The sequence below is a fragment of the Dendropsophus ebraccatus genome, chromosome 7 (genome assembly GCF_027789765.1).
Source record: "Dendropsophus ebraccatus isolate aDenEbr1 chromosome 7, aDenEbr1.pat, whole genome shotgun sequence".
In the NCBI taxonomy this organism is placed as follows: Eukaryota; Metazoa; Chordata; class Amphibia; order Anura; family Hylidae; genus Dendropsophus; species Dendropsophus ebraccatus.
In genome coordinates this window covers 36,949,775-36,965,625 of record NC_091460.1, presented here as the reverse complement: position 1 = coordinate 36,965,625, position 15,851 = coordinate 36,949,775, and the positions used below count along the sequence as shown (strand labels likewise).

The following is a 15,851-nucleotide window of genomic DNA, read 5'->3' as shown; positions in this document are numbered from 1 at the left end:
TATTCTGGCTGTATCCATGTTTTCTGAGACTCCCTAGGGCTGCATCCAACCTCTTCAGACACCAAGGGGGAGATTTATCAAACATGGTGTAAAGTGAAACTGGCTCAGTTGCCCCTAGCAACCAATCAGATTCCACATTTCATTCCTCACAGACTGTTTGAAAAATGAAAGGTGGAATCTGATTGGTTGCTAGGGGCAATTGAGCCCGTTTCACTTTACACCATGTTTGATAAATCTCCCTCCAAGTGTTCGGGTAGGACAGACCTGATCATGCTCTAGGCTCACTCATCTCTACTCTTTACTCGATGTAAAAAGATTGCAGACTGCTGAGCCAGTGTGAGTCCCTTTGTTTCCACTTCCAATGCTAGTCAGCTTAGCCCTATATTAGGGTATGTTCACACATTTGATGCTGTAGATTTTATACTGTGTTCAGTGTGGTCATCATACTTACCCAATTTCCTATGAGGTATAACAACCACATGTACCTATGGAACTAGCAATACAACCTCATCTTATTTGGTTTCCCATTACAATACATAGTGGAATGACTGACAGAAACAAAATGCTGTAATAATCTGCTAAAACATGCAATCTAAAGTAGTATATATATATAGTGCTTGCACTGGCAATAATACAGGAACCTGTCCTAACATGTGAAATATAGCATCACTCAGAAAATGTGCTGAAGAATATTTTCTCTCTTGTTATTATTTTATGTACTTTTTTATTTATTACTATGTCTGTAGTTTCCTAACAGTCTGTAGGGAGAGAGGGGAGCATTAAGTCCATTGACGTGGATAGTTTATGACGGCATCACACAGGCTTGTGAGGTCCCGTTCCTTGCAGCCTGATAAGCGGCCATCCTATGAGAGGTTTCTCTGGACACGACTCCATACTGGAGCAGACGGGCCTGGCGCTCCCTGCTCTCTTCCAGTTCCTTCCAGTGCTTCTCTTCATAGGAGCTCTGCAAGAGAAAAGATTTTACTGGAATAGATCTCAACAAACACCAACAATACAAAGGATTCTTCTTACCTGTTCTTAGTTTCCCCTTAAAGGGGTTATCCAGCGCTACAAAAACATGGCCACTTTTCCCCCTTCTGTTGTCTCCAGTTCAGGTGCGGTTTGCAATTAAGCTCCATTTACTTCAATGGAACTGAGTTTCAAAACCTCACCCAATTTGGAGACAACAGTAGGGGAAAAGTGGCCATGTTTTTGTAGCGCTGGATAACCCCTTTAAGTTCTATAGGGGATTTGGAATTCTGCTAGGTGGCAATAGAAAATTGTCCTGATTGAATGAAATTGTCCTGATTGAATGAATGGTGCACAGTGCGCATATACAACCTTTAGGGGCCATCAAACGTATCAGAGTTCATTCCAGGTACAATTTTGTTCCCATTTTGGGATCAGAGGTCTAACCCCCACTAATCTGCTTGTTATTCCCTATCCTGTGGATTGAGGATAAAATCTTAAAGGTGTATTCCACTCGAACATAACTTTACATATATTGCTGTCCATAGTGAGACTAACAATTTATTCCATACCTGTTATCTATTTAGTCTCCTTCCCTCAGTTCTCAGCTGCTGCTTTCTGCTGAAGGCGCAAAAAACTGTGAGTGTGCCTTTCTCTCCCTATCCCCCTCCTCCCTTCTGAGAAGGCTGATGTAAACAAGTCCCTATCTACAACTTTGTAACAATTTTGTAATGCCCTCTCTAAAGAAGCTACAAAGTTGCAGATACAGCCTTCCTGGTAATTGTTTATATCAGCCATCTCAGACGGGAGATGGAGAGAAAAGCTCACACACCAATTTTGTGCCTTCAGCAGCTGATAACTGGGGGAAAAAGACTGAATAGATAATAAAATGTATAAAATGAATTGTTAACCTCACCATGGACAGCAACATATGAAAAGTTATGTTTAAGCTGAATACCCCTTTCAGACCTTTTAAGAGACCGGCCGTTCCATACAGCAGTACCGGCCGGATGATCTTTAGCGCCGCTGGATTCTGATTAGAGATGAGCGAACCGGTTCGGTCGGATTTTCCAAAAAGTCCGAGTCCGATCGGATTCGGATTTTTGGAAGTCCATTCCGATTTTTTTTCTTACTTTCTAAAATGGCAGCTGGCATTTTAGAAAGCAGGAAGTATTCCGGGCGGGAAAAGCGCTTTCCCATGATGCCCGGAACACATCAACCAATCAACCAATCAGCAGGGATGTTGAACTAGCCAACCCCCTGTGACGTCGGTATTGCTTTAAGAGGAGCGGTCACATGACCGCATGAGACATTCTGCTGAGAAGGAGACTGTTACTAGTGCACACAGCTCGTCAGTGACAAAACCCTGTTAATCGTCGTGCTGCTGTTCTGAGAAGATATTTAACAAATGCAAAGCCAAAACGATTATTAGGAAAGCGGAGAGGAGAAACATATAGTGATTGAGAGAGAAAAATAGAGAGGGCGAAAGATAGATAGATAGATAGATAGATAGATAGATAGATAGATAGATAGATAGATTAGGCATAGGATAGCAAAGGGTGCATAGAACAAAAACGCCAGAAAGAAAATAGAAACCAGAAAAGAGTTTTCTCAACCTTAGTGTCATATATACCTCTAGTGCATGTCTGTATAATAGTAAAAAAAAAGTGCTATACAGATATCCAAGTACTATAGTGGCACCTTGCGAGAGTGTATATGACATACGTTGTTTCCTGAGACACAAATATATATCTCTCGTGCACGCCTGTAGAATAAAACTACAATGGCCTCCAATGACTACTGCTGCTCCTTCACTGCATTTGTGACCTTTTTCCTGCATAGACCCTGTAATGGTGAGTTTCCTGCATAGACCCTGTAATGGTGAATTTCCTGCATAGACCCTGTAATGGTGAGTTTCCTGCATAGACCCTGTAATGGTGAGTTTTCTGCATAGACCCTGTAATGGTGAGTTTCCTGCATAGACCCTGTAATGGTGAATATTGAAGTCTTAAAAAAAAAAATGACTTTGAGATATTGAAAAGATAATGATGTTACTGACATGTAAATCCCTAAATTCAACCAAATACACTACCCAGTATCATATAGATGCTTTAAACTATTAAATCCAAAGAAATCCGAAATCCGGTCGGACCGAACTTTTCAAAAAAATATGGAAGTCTGGTCGGAACGAACTTTTGAACGAACGTTTGTTCATCTCTAGCTCTGATGCTAGTGCATCCGTGCGCGCCGCATCAGAACTCCCCGCTGCACACTATGGAGGGTGTGGCTGGGGCCGCTCGCTCCATATTGTGCACTGACAGGGTTTTCTGCGACCGCTATTCACTAGGGACTCCGCTAGGGATCCCGGCCGGAGTGTACACTATGTGTATACACTCCGGCCGGAATTCCCTCAGCCTGCAGCACTACACAAGTACCGGAGGAATCACGGCCATTGTAACAATGGCCGTGATTTCTGTGGAACTTACGCAGTGTGAACATAGCCTTAAGATGGGAAAATCCCTTTTACAGCTTAGATGAAGGTCCGTAATTACTGCATTGCAGTAGACTTGTTTGCCCTTCATCAGACTGTAATGCTGTTGTTCACCACCACATCATCAGGCAGTGTGTGTCACATCCAAAGCGCAACTGTATTGTGATCAAATCATGTCAGAATTCATGCAATAGCTTGTTTATAGGATCTCGCCTTATTTTAGCCTTGTTGGGACTTTAACGCCATAGATCACACATTATAATATCTCACATTTGGACTCAGCAAAAAGACTTGCCACCTTTGCTCTATACACAATGAACCATCACGGTCGGTCATGTGTGAGAAGTTAGGTGATGCCGCCTGAGAGCTAACAGGAAACCAGCAGAATTTAGTGTGAAGCTCTGGTTGTGACTGGATAGGTAAGTTGTGATCTGACTCAATATTAGATCTAGATTAATAAATCAGTATAGTTTTTAAATGATATGGCTTTGAATGCAAATTTAGTTTGAAAGCAGAACTATACCTTAAAAGGGTTTTCCTATCTCAACAAATATAGTTATACAGTGGTACCTTGGTTTAAAGCGACTCTGTACCCACAATCTGACCCCCCAAACCACTTGTACCTTCGGATAGCTGCTTTTAATCCAAGATCTGTCCTGAGGTTCATTCGGCAGGTGATGCAGTTATTGTCCTAAAAAAATACTTTTAAAATTGCAGCCCCGTGCCCTACAGGAGTATCTGTGACCTAACTTTGCACCACCCCTCCGTCCCTCCTCCTCACCCTCTTCATAATTAGGAATGCTCCAGGCAGATTGCCTATTATTTACCACCTGTGTTACCACGGCACATGGGCTGGATCAATAAGACACCTGTGTAATGTTCAAACAGAAGTAAATGTTCCAGTGGCATTCCTAATGATGAGGAGGGTGGGGAGGAGGGACGGAGGGGGTGGTGCAAAGTTAGGGCACAAATACGCCCGTAGGGCACGGGGCTACAAATTTTAAAGTATTTTTTTAGGACAATAACTGCATCACCTGACAAACGGACCGCAGGACAGATCTTGGATTTAAAGCAGCTATCCAAAGGTACAAGTGGTTTGGGGAGGTCAGATTGTGGGTACAGAGACGCTTTAAGAGCGTTTTGGTTTAAGAGCTCACCGTTTTTCAAAATTGTGACTTGGTTTAAGAGCATTGCTTTGGTTTAAGAGCTCCCTGTGCTGGGTGGGAGGGGGAGTGGGGGAGGGGCGTGGTCTGCATAGCGGGGTCTACAGCACTGTACTCTGACCCAGGAGGTCTCCCTCACCTTCCAAATCATAGCAGATCCACTTCAGGCTGGGGCTTACATCAGGGGACAGGACTGTGGAGGTTATCTGTTCATAGCTGTAACCCCTCTCTCCCCGGACAGAGAGCGCTGCATGTATGTGCCCACATCTGCCCTGCTCATTCCTTCATGCTCCCTGCAGTCTCTGTCCCCCCTTGTGTTTCCCATCCTCTCCATTACTGTACAGTAACTTATAATATCACATATTCTGCTGTTTCTGAATGTTTGTTTCATCTGTTTTACTTGTTATTCAGAATAATAAATCATTATTTTTGGTGTGTGGAACCATTTGTCTGCATTTCTATGATTTCTTATGGGGAAATTTGCTTTGGTTTAAGAGTGGATTTGGATTACAAGCACGGTCCCGTAACGAATTATGCTCGTAATTCAGGCACCACTGTACTTAAAGGACTCGCTAAGTAAATATTTTTGCTAATACATTCATCTAGCAAACTTGCCTCCTTCTCCTGATATGCTGCTCTTTCCCTCCCATTGTTGGCAGCTCATTGTGTGGGTTACCGACCACTACTCTGCTCTAAAAGTGGTGGTCTACCTGGTATATATAGTTATAGTAAACACCTGTAGATATAACTGGGAGAAGTGCCCAGCTGGGCGCTTCTCTAAGCAGAAAGCTGATTGTTCTACCTCACAGCAGGAGACAGGCTCCATAGACACAGAAGGGGTATATACTACACTCTAAAACTTGACTTTTAATAAATATCTTATAAAAAACATAGCCCCACAAAACAAACAAAGAAGGAGAGGAGCCCCCTATCAAATAATATCCTCCTCACAAAATAAGGCAACCAGGTGATACAATAATTTAAGGTAAGAGTATTGCAAACTTTCTTACCTATTAGATGAATAGGATGTAGTATCACTCCAGATGTTTAACAGGGAGAGGACAATTGGTTAGTGACAAACAAAAAACATATGGAGACAGTTGGGCACAATACTTAACCCTATCAGTCCCTCATAGGTGAGTGAGTGAGGAGAGGAGCCACTGCTGTACCTCCCGGGACTCCGCCAGTGAGAGTGGTGAGAGCCGGCATATATCTGATATGCAGACCACTGTCTGAATCAGTTGATACCCCTTTGTTTAGAGGCTCACTAGCCTGGGTATAACTTTTTGTTTGTGTATGTCAATGTTTTTTGGTTATAGTCCTGTTGCATTGCCTATGGATATCTCTCCCTGATGAATCCAGTGTTTGGAGGAAACGCGTTGGAGACCTTAAGGGCATTAGATTTTTTTCTTTAAGGGACTAATAGGGACTGACCAAGGGGTAGATCGGGGTAGGGGTCGCTCTTTTTAGGGCGAGTGCTCCATAGACCCTGTGGGAGTAGGCTTTAGATCTAACACTCACCTATGAGGTATTGTGCCCAACTGTCTCCATATGTTTTTTGTTTGTCACTAACCAATTGTCCTCTCCCTGTTAAACATCTGGAGTGATACTACATCCTATTCATCTAATAGGTAAGAAAGTTTGCAATACTCTTACCTTAAATTATTGTATCACCTGGTTGCCTTATTTTGTGAGGAGGATATTATTTGATAGGGGGCTCCTCTCCTTCTTTGTTTGTTTTGTGGGGCTATGTTTTTTATAAGATATTTATTAAAAGTCAAGTTTTAGAGTGTAGTATATACCCCTTCTGTGATTTTTTTTGCTATTAGTGTGGTATAATATATATGTCAGCGATCATTTGCAGGCGTATTTCTGTGATTTTTTTTTAGGCTCCATAGACAGAAACATGTTTGGGTAATCTAGTACAACTTCCCATACCCAGACTATACCAGGCTATACACTTACTTTACTTTTCCCATACCCAGACTATACACTTACTTTAGAAGACTTGGTGGTGTTACGTTGGGGGTTCAGCTTCAAGGCTTCGGTCTGTCTCTTTCGTTCAGACATTTTCTCTTCGAGTTTTCTCTGCAGTTCAGTGACGCGATCATTGTTTGCTATAGCAGCTTTTCCAAGCTGAGATTTAGATTTTTTCTCTTCCAGCCTGTCAAAAAGATAAATGAAATAAAACAGATCTAGTATATACCTTAATAAAAAAAAAAGAAGAAAAAAAAGTATATTTTCATCTCCTAATAAAGCAAGCTTGTTCTAATCAGGTGAGGGCTCACAAATAGCAGCACATTTTGGGCCGTCACACGGGTGATTCATTGTTACACTTAACGCCAAGTTTACCCTGACTCTGCAGCTTTGAGTTAAGGCGGCAGCTGAAGTGGAAAATTACATTGCCTGCCTGTGAAAATGAACATTTGCAGGGAACAAGGTTTCCAGACCTTCTCTTTATCTGTCGGGAAAATATTTGCTATTTTTTATTTTGTACATAGCAAAATCCTGGAGACTTCATAAATCAGCACAGATTGCCTGCATATGAGATAGATAGGAGATAGATAGAAGATAGATAGGAGATAGATAGAAGATAGATAGGAGATAGATAGAAGATAGATAGATAGATAGATAGATAGATAGATAGATAGATAGATAGATAGATAGATTAGATAGATAAATAGAAAGAAAGATAGATAGATAGATAGATAGATAGATAGATAGATAGATAGATAGATAGATAGATAGATAGATAGATAGGTAGGAGATAGATAGGAGATAGATAGATAGATAGATAGATAGATAGATAGATAGGAGATAGATAGATAGATAGGAGATAGATAGATAGATAGATAGATAGATAGATAGATAGATAGATAGGAGATAGATAGATAGATAGGAGATAGATAGATAGATAGGAGATAGATAGATAGATAGATAGATAGGAGATAGATAGATAGGAGATAGATAGATAGATAGATAGATAGATAGATAGATAGGAGATAGATAGATAGATAGATAGATAGATAGGAGATAGATAGATAGATAGATAGATAGATAGATAGATAGATAGGAGATAGATAGATAGATAGATAGATAGATAGATAGATAGATAGATAGGAGATAGATAGATAGATAGATAGATAGATAGGAGATAGATAGATAAATAGAAAGAAAGATAGATGATAGATAGATAGATAGATAGATAGATAGATAGATAGAAAGATAGATGATAAATAGATAGATAGATAGATAGATAGCTGCTGTCACATTCGTTTTCAACATGTTTGAAAGACAAACGATACAACAATCAGCCGACATCGTTGCCTTCTATTCCATGGGACGATTATCGGCTGCAACGGCCGACAATCGTTCCGTGAAATAGGGTCTTTAGTCTTCTGACCAGGGGAGGGGGAAGCATTTGGAGGAGACAGAGTGGATTGCAGGGCTTTACAGGGATTACTGAGCATACCCCTGCCATCATCCTCTCCAGCAGCCACAGCCCACACAGCTCTGGGAGTCGAGTCGTGACATCACCATGTTATCCAGGAAGTGACATCACCATGTTATCCAGGAAGTGACATCACCATGTTATCCAGGAAGTGAAGCCTTGATGCAGTAGTAAGTGCAGGGAAAAAAGCACTTTATAAGCATTTCCTGTAATAAGTGTATATTGGGGATTTGTATAACTTTTGGGGGGCAATACAATCAGTGGCGGATTATAATATGGGCGGTATGGGCGGCCGCCCAGGGCCCGAGGCTCCGGGGGGCCCATGCCGCCCACATTATTACTATGCATGAGGTTACAAAGCAGCACATCACTTTCGGGGCCCCGTGGGCCCCTGAGTGATGTGCTGCTGTGGCGCGCTGTCACTGGAGTCCCCCCTCCCTGTCCTGCGTGAGCTGCGGCTGTACGCTGCTCCAGGTGGGCAGGACGCAGCGCAGCGCAGCGGTCAGAGGAAGCTGGTGATGCAGGAAGTGAGGCTGAGCTGACCGAGTCTGTGCCTCATTGCAGCCAGCAGTCTGGGGCCCTGTTTCCTCCCCCATCTGCTCTCCTCTGCTGTCGGGGTAGGAGCGGAGGAAGAACCCGGTGCCCACCTGGATGAAGATAGAAGCAAAACTGCAGTGAGCCTGCAGTCTGGGGTCCTGCATGGGAGGAGGGGGAGGGACGGAAGAACCCAGTGCCGGGACCAGGAGGAAGAAGGAGGAGAGAGGCATGGAGCTGCTGTCTGCTGACAACCAGGAGTTTCTTTGTAATAAGTAAGTGTGTGTGTGGTGTTACACTGGGTCAGGCTGTATACTGTGTGTGGTGTTACACTGGGTCAGGCTGTATACTGTGTGTGGTGTTACACTGGGTCAGGCTGTATACTGTGTGTGGTGTTACACTGGGTCAGGCTGTATACTGTGTGTGGTGTTACACTGGGTCAGGCTGTATACTGTGTGTGGTGTTACACTGGGTCAGGCTGTATACTGTGTGTGTCTGTTACACTGGGTCAGGCTGTATACTGTGTGTGGTGTCTGTTAAACTGGGTCAGGCTGTATACTGTGTGTGGTGTTACACTGGGTCAGGCTGTATACTGTGTGTGGTGTCTGTTACACTGGGTCAGGCTGTATACTGTGTGTGGTGTCTGTTACAATGGGTCAGGCTGTATACTGTGTGTGGTGTTACACTGGGTCAGGCTGTATACTGTGTGTGGTGTTACACTGGGTCAGGCTGTATACTGTGTGTGTGGTGTTACACTGGGTCAGGCTGTATACTGTGTGTGTCTGTTACACTGGGTCAGGCTGTATACTGTGTGTGGTGTTACACTGGGTCAGGCTGTATACTGTGTGTGGTGTTACACTGGGTCAGGCTGTATACTGTGTGTGGTGTTACACTGGGTCAGGCTGTATACTGTGTGTGGTGTTACACTGGGTCAGGCTGTATACTGTGTGTGGTGTTACTCTGGGTCAGGCTGTATACTGTGTGTGTGGTGTGTGCAACGTTTCGGCTGTATATCAGCCTTTCTCAAGCATGAGAAAGCATGGAAGGAGGGGAGGGGGGGCCCAGGTAGGGCAGACAGCCCGGGGCCCAGGGTACATTTAATCCGCCACTGAATACAATACTTTAATAAACATTTTCGCCGGACTTCTCCTTTAATGATAAAAGAAAAAACTCCCTAGTGCCACCTATAGGTCACTACAAATGTCTGACCTACAGGAAAGCATCCAAAATAAAGCCCTGAGCCCTTCACAGCCTGGGGCCACCTCTGACTATGAATCTGTTTTGTATGTCAATTACTGTAAGGAGTTCAGAATACACACGATATACTCCAGGACGGTGAGAAATAACTTCCCTACTGGAGGAGTAAGATGAGCAATAGTAGATCCTGGAAGCTGGTGTCCCGGCGTGCTGTGCCTGTTCCACCTGGGTGTCGCCAGCGATTTACCTCTGCGCCGCCTGCAGCTGTGATATGTAAATAAGTCTCCTCTCCAGCTTGAACTGTATTTATTAGTGCAGCTGTACCACGTCTGCATGTAAATGAGCCGTCTAGGAAGGAGCTAATTATGCTGCCGCCGCTACCGCAGCTACATAAATCAGGTAATGGGGCGAATTTTACCGGATATTTTAAAATTAGCTGCTTCTTTAAAACCTTTTAACACAAGTAATGTACTAGGCAATTTAACACCTGAACATTTGGGTCACCGTCAGCTCCCGGCATGTACGCCGTAATTACATATCCTCCATGTTCAATAAAAAATCAACTAAGTAAATAATCAACAAACACACACTAATATGGAACATATGTATGTACTGGCTTATAGCTCAGGCAAGGTATATAGACTCTATACACCAACCTCACCTGGTGGGGTTTTCTTGTGCAACCGTTTCCAGGACTCTAATGTCCTATCAAAACAGTATGATCCTTTATTATGATCCATTAAAAAGCACAGAGCCTATTACAGACTGCACATAAAGTGATGTGGAAGACAGCAAGATCCAACGCACTTCAGCCTAAACATGGCCTCATGCATGTTTCAGAGTCCTGTACAGAAGGTGTATATGTTCGCTTAAAAGAAGATTTAATGGGCATGTCGGGCTCTACTTTAGTTTCCCGCTTTGACAGCTTGCCAATGTGAAGCAGACATAGAGCCTGGCAGAAGGGAATCAACTTGAAACAGTTTTTACACTTCTTGGCAGAACAAGGAGTGGCAGCACCAGGAGCCAATGCAAAGCGGAGCAGAGACCAGATGGATGCGATTTGTGCAGTGGTGGTCTGCTGCCTGCAATAGGGGCGGCTGCAGTAGACCGCCCCTGACTTCAGTGGGCCACCCAAATGATCTAAGGATTGTTCAAGTGGCTCCTTCCACTGTTCCCTGCTCGTTGTCTGTGGATTAGCGCACGCAGCAAGCAGGGGAAGCAAGCGCTGACCTGTCAGCTCAGTGCATCCACAGCATCCACAGAGGATGCTTATGGTAAAGCTCTGCCTACACCTGCATAATTCAAATAGGTGAGTGCATCTCTTGACTCCTCCAATATATCAGGGTTTTTTTTATCTTCCAACGTTTTGCTCTTTTGTCCTTGTAAAGTTATGGAAAGGCAGCCTGACATAGTGGTGGCACAATATTGACTGCTGCTCCACAACTTTGATATCATTGTGATGGTGCCCAAGATCCTACATACCTTGGCCATGGTAACACCCAATGATACTAGGTCAGATGCTGGGGGAAATAAACAGCTTCCAAATCAGAAGTTGTATCAAGTCTCATACTAGCTGAATGGAGTAAGTGGATGGCATGGGGGGCTCTCAGCATGTCCAACCTTACACTGATACCGAATAGTAAAATGTATTGACTTCTTTTGCCAGTAATACCAAACAATCCCAGAATGTATCATTCATGTTCATTTCAGTTGAGACAAAGGGATGAGCATCCGCCAGACACCTCTCTAGTACCAGCTTATCCCCTTTGGGAACAAAGAGTCTTGGATGCACTTGACCTGTCCTTCTTAGCCCTGTCATCTGCTATCAGCTAACAGACTGCCACCATACACAGACTGTCATCTGATCCTGCCAAAACTGTCAGGCTGGACGATGCGTATGGACAGATTTCATTATACAGACCATCACGCTAGCAGCTAAGCAGATGCAATACGCAGCTGGGTTGCATAGATGGTCCTACAAGTGCAGAATAAGTTTGCTCTGTGTAGATCACAGGGCATGCTGGGAGCTGTAGTTTTGCAACCATTGGTTGAATGATCCTATTTCAAGTGCATGTCACATATCAGGGCAAAGCTTTTTAGAATGTGCTTCTTATAAATCAGTAAGCTCCAGTCTATGACTCTCCAACTTTTCCAAAACGCCAACTCCCAGCATGTCCTGCTCTCAGGGCATGCTGGGAGTTGTAGTTCTGCAACAGATAAGTCACAGGTTGGGTGATCTTGTGTAAAGTTTATATGTCACACCAGATTTCTAGGATGTACTGCATAAATTTAAATACTGGGGATAGTCCATAATGTGAATACCCCTTTAAGAGATGACCATGGAGTTAGAGTGCATTCAATACCGGGTCATACTGTCTGCAAATCTTCAGTCCACCTACATTTTGTCCCCAAGCTGTAACCAATATTACCTAGCAAAAAAGATTACTGAGCAATTGATAGAACAAAAAAAGAAATCTCGGAAGATCTTAAGCGCATCTATATAAAAAGGATTATGTTATACTGGACGGGGCCACTATTTGTCTCTGGGTAGAATAATCCATTTTTACCAGTAAAGACTTTAATTATTCGCTGCTGCAGTTCAGAGGATGATTAACATTGCCGCCATCCCCTGGTGACTGGGGAGCTTTGTAGGACAATGAGGCACACGCTGATGAATGACATGCTCCGCTGATCTCGCAGCGCATTGTGGAAATGATATTTCGGAAAAATCCAAAAACAGATTAACAACCGATTTCTCATAGGACAAAAAAAATCACATAGAAGTAAATGATGTCTGTTTTGGTGAATTGACTGTAATATGAATATAATGGTTGAGGATCGGATGAGGTGTGAGAGGTGACTGCTAGAAGTTTGTGCCTTATTTATTTTACTTTACTACTGTATAGCAGTCATTCACCTACTCCCCTCTGGTGGGTTCATAGTTCAAGGGGTTATCCAGGATTAGAAAAACATGGCTACTTTCTTCCAGAGACAGCAGTTCTACTGCAGTGAATGGAGCTGCATTGCAATGCCACATACAACCTGAGGTTGTGCTGTTTTTCTAAGGAAGTATCAGTGCTTTTTCTAATCCTGGATAGCCCCTTTGAGGTAAATCCATGCTTGTCAGATTTTGATTAGGATTATTTGCCCATTATGTCCTAATTTGGGCTTAAAGGGGTAATGCGGCACTAAACAATTATTCACAAAATAACACACATTACAAAGTTATACAACTCTGTAATGTATGTTATGTATGTGAATGGCCCCCTTTCCCGTGTTCCCCCCACCCACGCTAGACCCGGAAGTGTGGTGCATTATACTCACCGCATCTCGTGTCGACCCCCATCAGCCATCTTGGGACAATGACGGCCGAACCGCTCCATCCGTCCCTCATGCCGCCCCCCCTCTGCCACGTCATAACTGTGCTCAGCCGCGATTGGCTGAGCATAACTGTGCTCAGCCGCGATTGGCTGAGCATAACTGTGCTCAGCTAATGGCGGCTGAGCTGCTGATGACGCCGCAGAGGGGGGCCGGCATGAGGGATGGATGGAGTGGTTCGGCCGGCTTCCCGAAGACTACGTCATTGTCCCAAGATGGCAGAAGGGTGTCGACACGAGATGCGGTGAGTATAATGCACCTCACTTCCGGGTCTAGCATGGGTGGGGGGAAACACAGGGAAGGGGGCCATGCACATACATAACATACATTACAGAGTTGTATAACTTTGTAATGTGTGTAATTTTGTGAATAATTGTTTAGCGCCGCACTACCCCTTTAAGGTGGACCTGTCATTATAACTCTCAAAATCTAAATCAACAATAGATATAACAGTTGATATAAAGCAAGTTTGCAATTAACATTCTTTTTTTTTAACTTGCACTTCCTGTTTTCTGACTTTTTTTTTCTATCCAAAAGTCAGAAAACAGGAAGTCCAGCATTTCCCTGGCCATCTGAGCGCTCACAGAGAAGGCAGTCATGTGACTGATGGACACATTGGGCCGTGACTCTCTGTACTGGCCGGAATTCCTGTGTTTAGTCTCTTTTTTCAACCAGCACAAGTCAGAAAATCTGCCTTCAGGAGACTGGACCTGGATTTCTGGTAAGTACAGCTTTGTTTTACAGCATGATAACAACAACAACAAAAATAATAAATGTATATTGCAAACTTGCTTTATATCACATCCACTGTTGATTTAGATTTTGAAAGTTATAACAACAGTGACACTTTAGGATTTCACTTACACTAAGGGCCCTATTACATGACGTGACTATTCGCTGAACAGTTCGATATCGCCCTGTGTGATAGGGCCAGTGAGCAGCCAATGTACAAGCAAACACTTCTTTAAAAAGCAGTTTGCAGCAGTGGCGTAGCTACAATGAAGGCAGGGAAGGCGACTGCTATGGGGCCCCTGCAGGAAGGGGGCCCGAGGAAGCCTGCCCTGCCTTCATGGTAAGTACCCCGCTCCCCCAGTGCCGGGTGAGCGGGCTGAACAGAGGAGCAGGACCTGCCAGACGGCACAGGAGAGGGATGAAGGACCTTTGGGTCACATGACCCAAAGGTCCTCAATACTTCTATGTGAAGATCAGCCCGGACTACAGGAGGAGGAGGGGGAAGCCTGGGAGCTGTAAGTGCTGTGTATGTGTGTCAGTGAGTGTATATATTGATCTGTGGTTATATGTATATGTCAGTGTGTGTATATATGTATCTGTGTATATATTTATATGTCAGTATGTGTATGTATCTGTGGCTATATGTGTGTGTGTGTGTGTGTGTGTGTGTGTGTATGTCAGCAATGTCTGTAGCACTGGTATATATGTGTGTTTGTGTATGTCAATAGTGTCTCAAGTGATTGACAGGTTTGCTCCCAAAGATGTTCTGCAGCAGCTTCTATTAATGCTGGGCTCTAATAAAAGAACCCATCACTAATATCTGCTGCATTTTCTTTTATTTCTGGTTGAGTATTTCTTATTACACTGAGATGATTTCCCTGTGTACAGTCTACTCATGGTGTATACATCAGCACTAGTGTAATCACATTACAGCGTATATATGTGTGTATGCCAGTGGCGTATCTGTATATACGTTAATGGTGCCTCTGTGTGTGTATATGTGCGTCATTGTCTGTGTTTGGCGGGGGGGGGGGGGGTTGTACAGTTTTTTGCTATGGGGCCCCATGAATCCTAGCTACGCCCCTGGTTTGCAGAGTCCAAGATACTAAAACACACTCCGGGAGTTTGCAACCCTCTGAACACCTATTGACCTAAGACTATTTTCTTTACCAAGCTAACACTGAGATTTTGAACCTTGCCAAGAAGCGGGTTGGCAGCCAGTAGATGTCTGACCCTTCTGCCTGTTTGATCTATAAACCTGTGCACACCCCAGTGACTGACAGACGCATCAACTTTACATCATGTCATCAGTAGAAATGAACAAATCTCAAGCACACATGGGTCCGTCTGAATTTGTGCGTGCAGCATTTGATTACCTGTGGCTGCAGAAGTTGGATGCAGCCCTAAGGGCCCTATTACCTGTCCCATTCACTATAGTAAATGAGTGCCCATGTGCTAGATCGTCGCTCATTTACAGAGCCTATTACGCGGCTTGATTATCGTGCAGCAAGGGCTGTAACATTACCTCTCCACCCTACCGTTGTCCTCTTCGCTTGTACTCGCTCCCCGCAGCCGCCAGTGCAACTTCAGACTGCCTCTGAAGGTGTGCCAGCGGCTTTGGGGAGCGAGGAGAAAAAAAGAGAACACCAGAGAGCATGGAGGGGTAATGTTCGAACTTTAATATTTTCTTTACAGATTCATTAGCTGTCAGCCTCGCATCACTGTTATGATATTATGATGGCTGATGATTTTAGGTCAGGACCTAATCAGCCAATGATCATTGTTATTGGCTGATCATTGTCCTTTTTACACAGAGCAATGATCTCCCGAATTGGCTTGATTCGGCAAAATATCGCTCCATGTAATAGGGCCCTAAGGCTGCCTGGAAAACATGGATACAGCCATAGAATGTATCTATGGTTTCCAGGACTCCCTA

General features: G+C 43.8%; 1 protein-coding gene across 2 annotated transcripts in view; it reads right to left on the bottom strand.

Moving 5' to 3' along the window:
• Window positions 1-253: 253 nt before the first annotated feature.
• Window positions 254-15,851, bottom strand: part of CFAP99 (cilia and flagella associated protein 99) — a 67,055-nt gene continuing 51,457 nt past the window's right edge. Inside the window, exons 15-16 of one of the 2 annotated variants that reach the window (XM_069976390.1) lie at window positions 6,622-6,787; window positions 254-964 (exon numbers count right to left, since the gene is read on the bottom strand). In XM_069976390.1, coding sequence (XP_069832491.1) covers window positions 803-964; window positions 6,622-6,787 — 328 coding nt within the window. In that variant the 3' untranslated portion in view covers window positions 254-802. The remainder of the gene's footprint in view (window positions 965-6,621; window positions 6,788-15,851) is intronic. The other variant, XM_069976389.1, reaches the window with a different exon arrangement.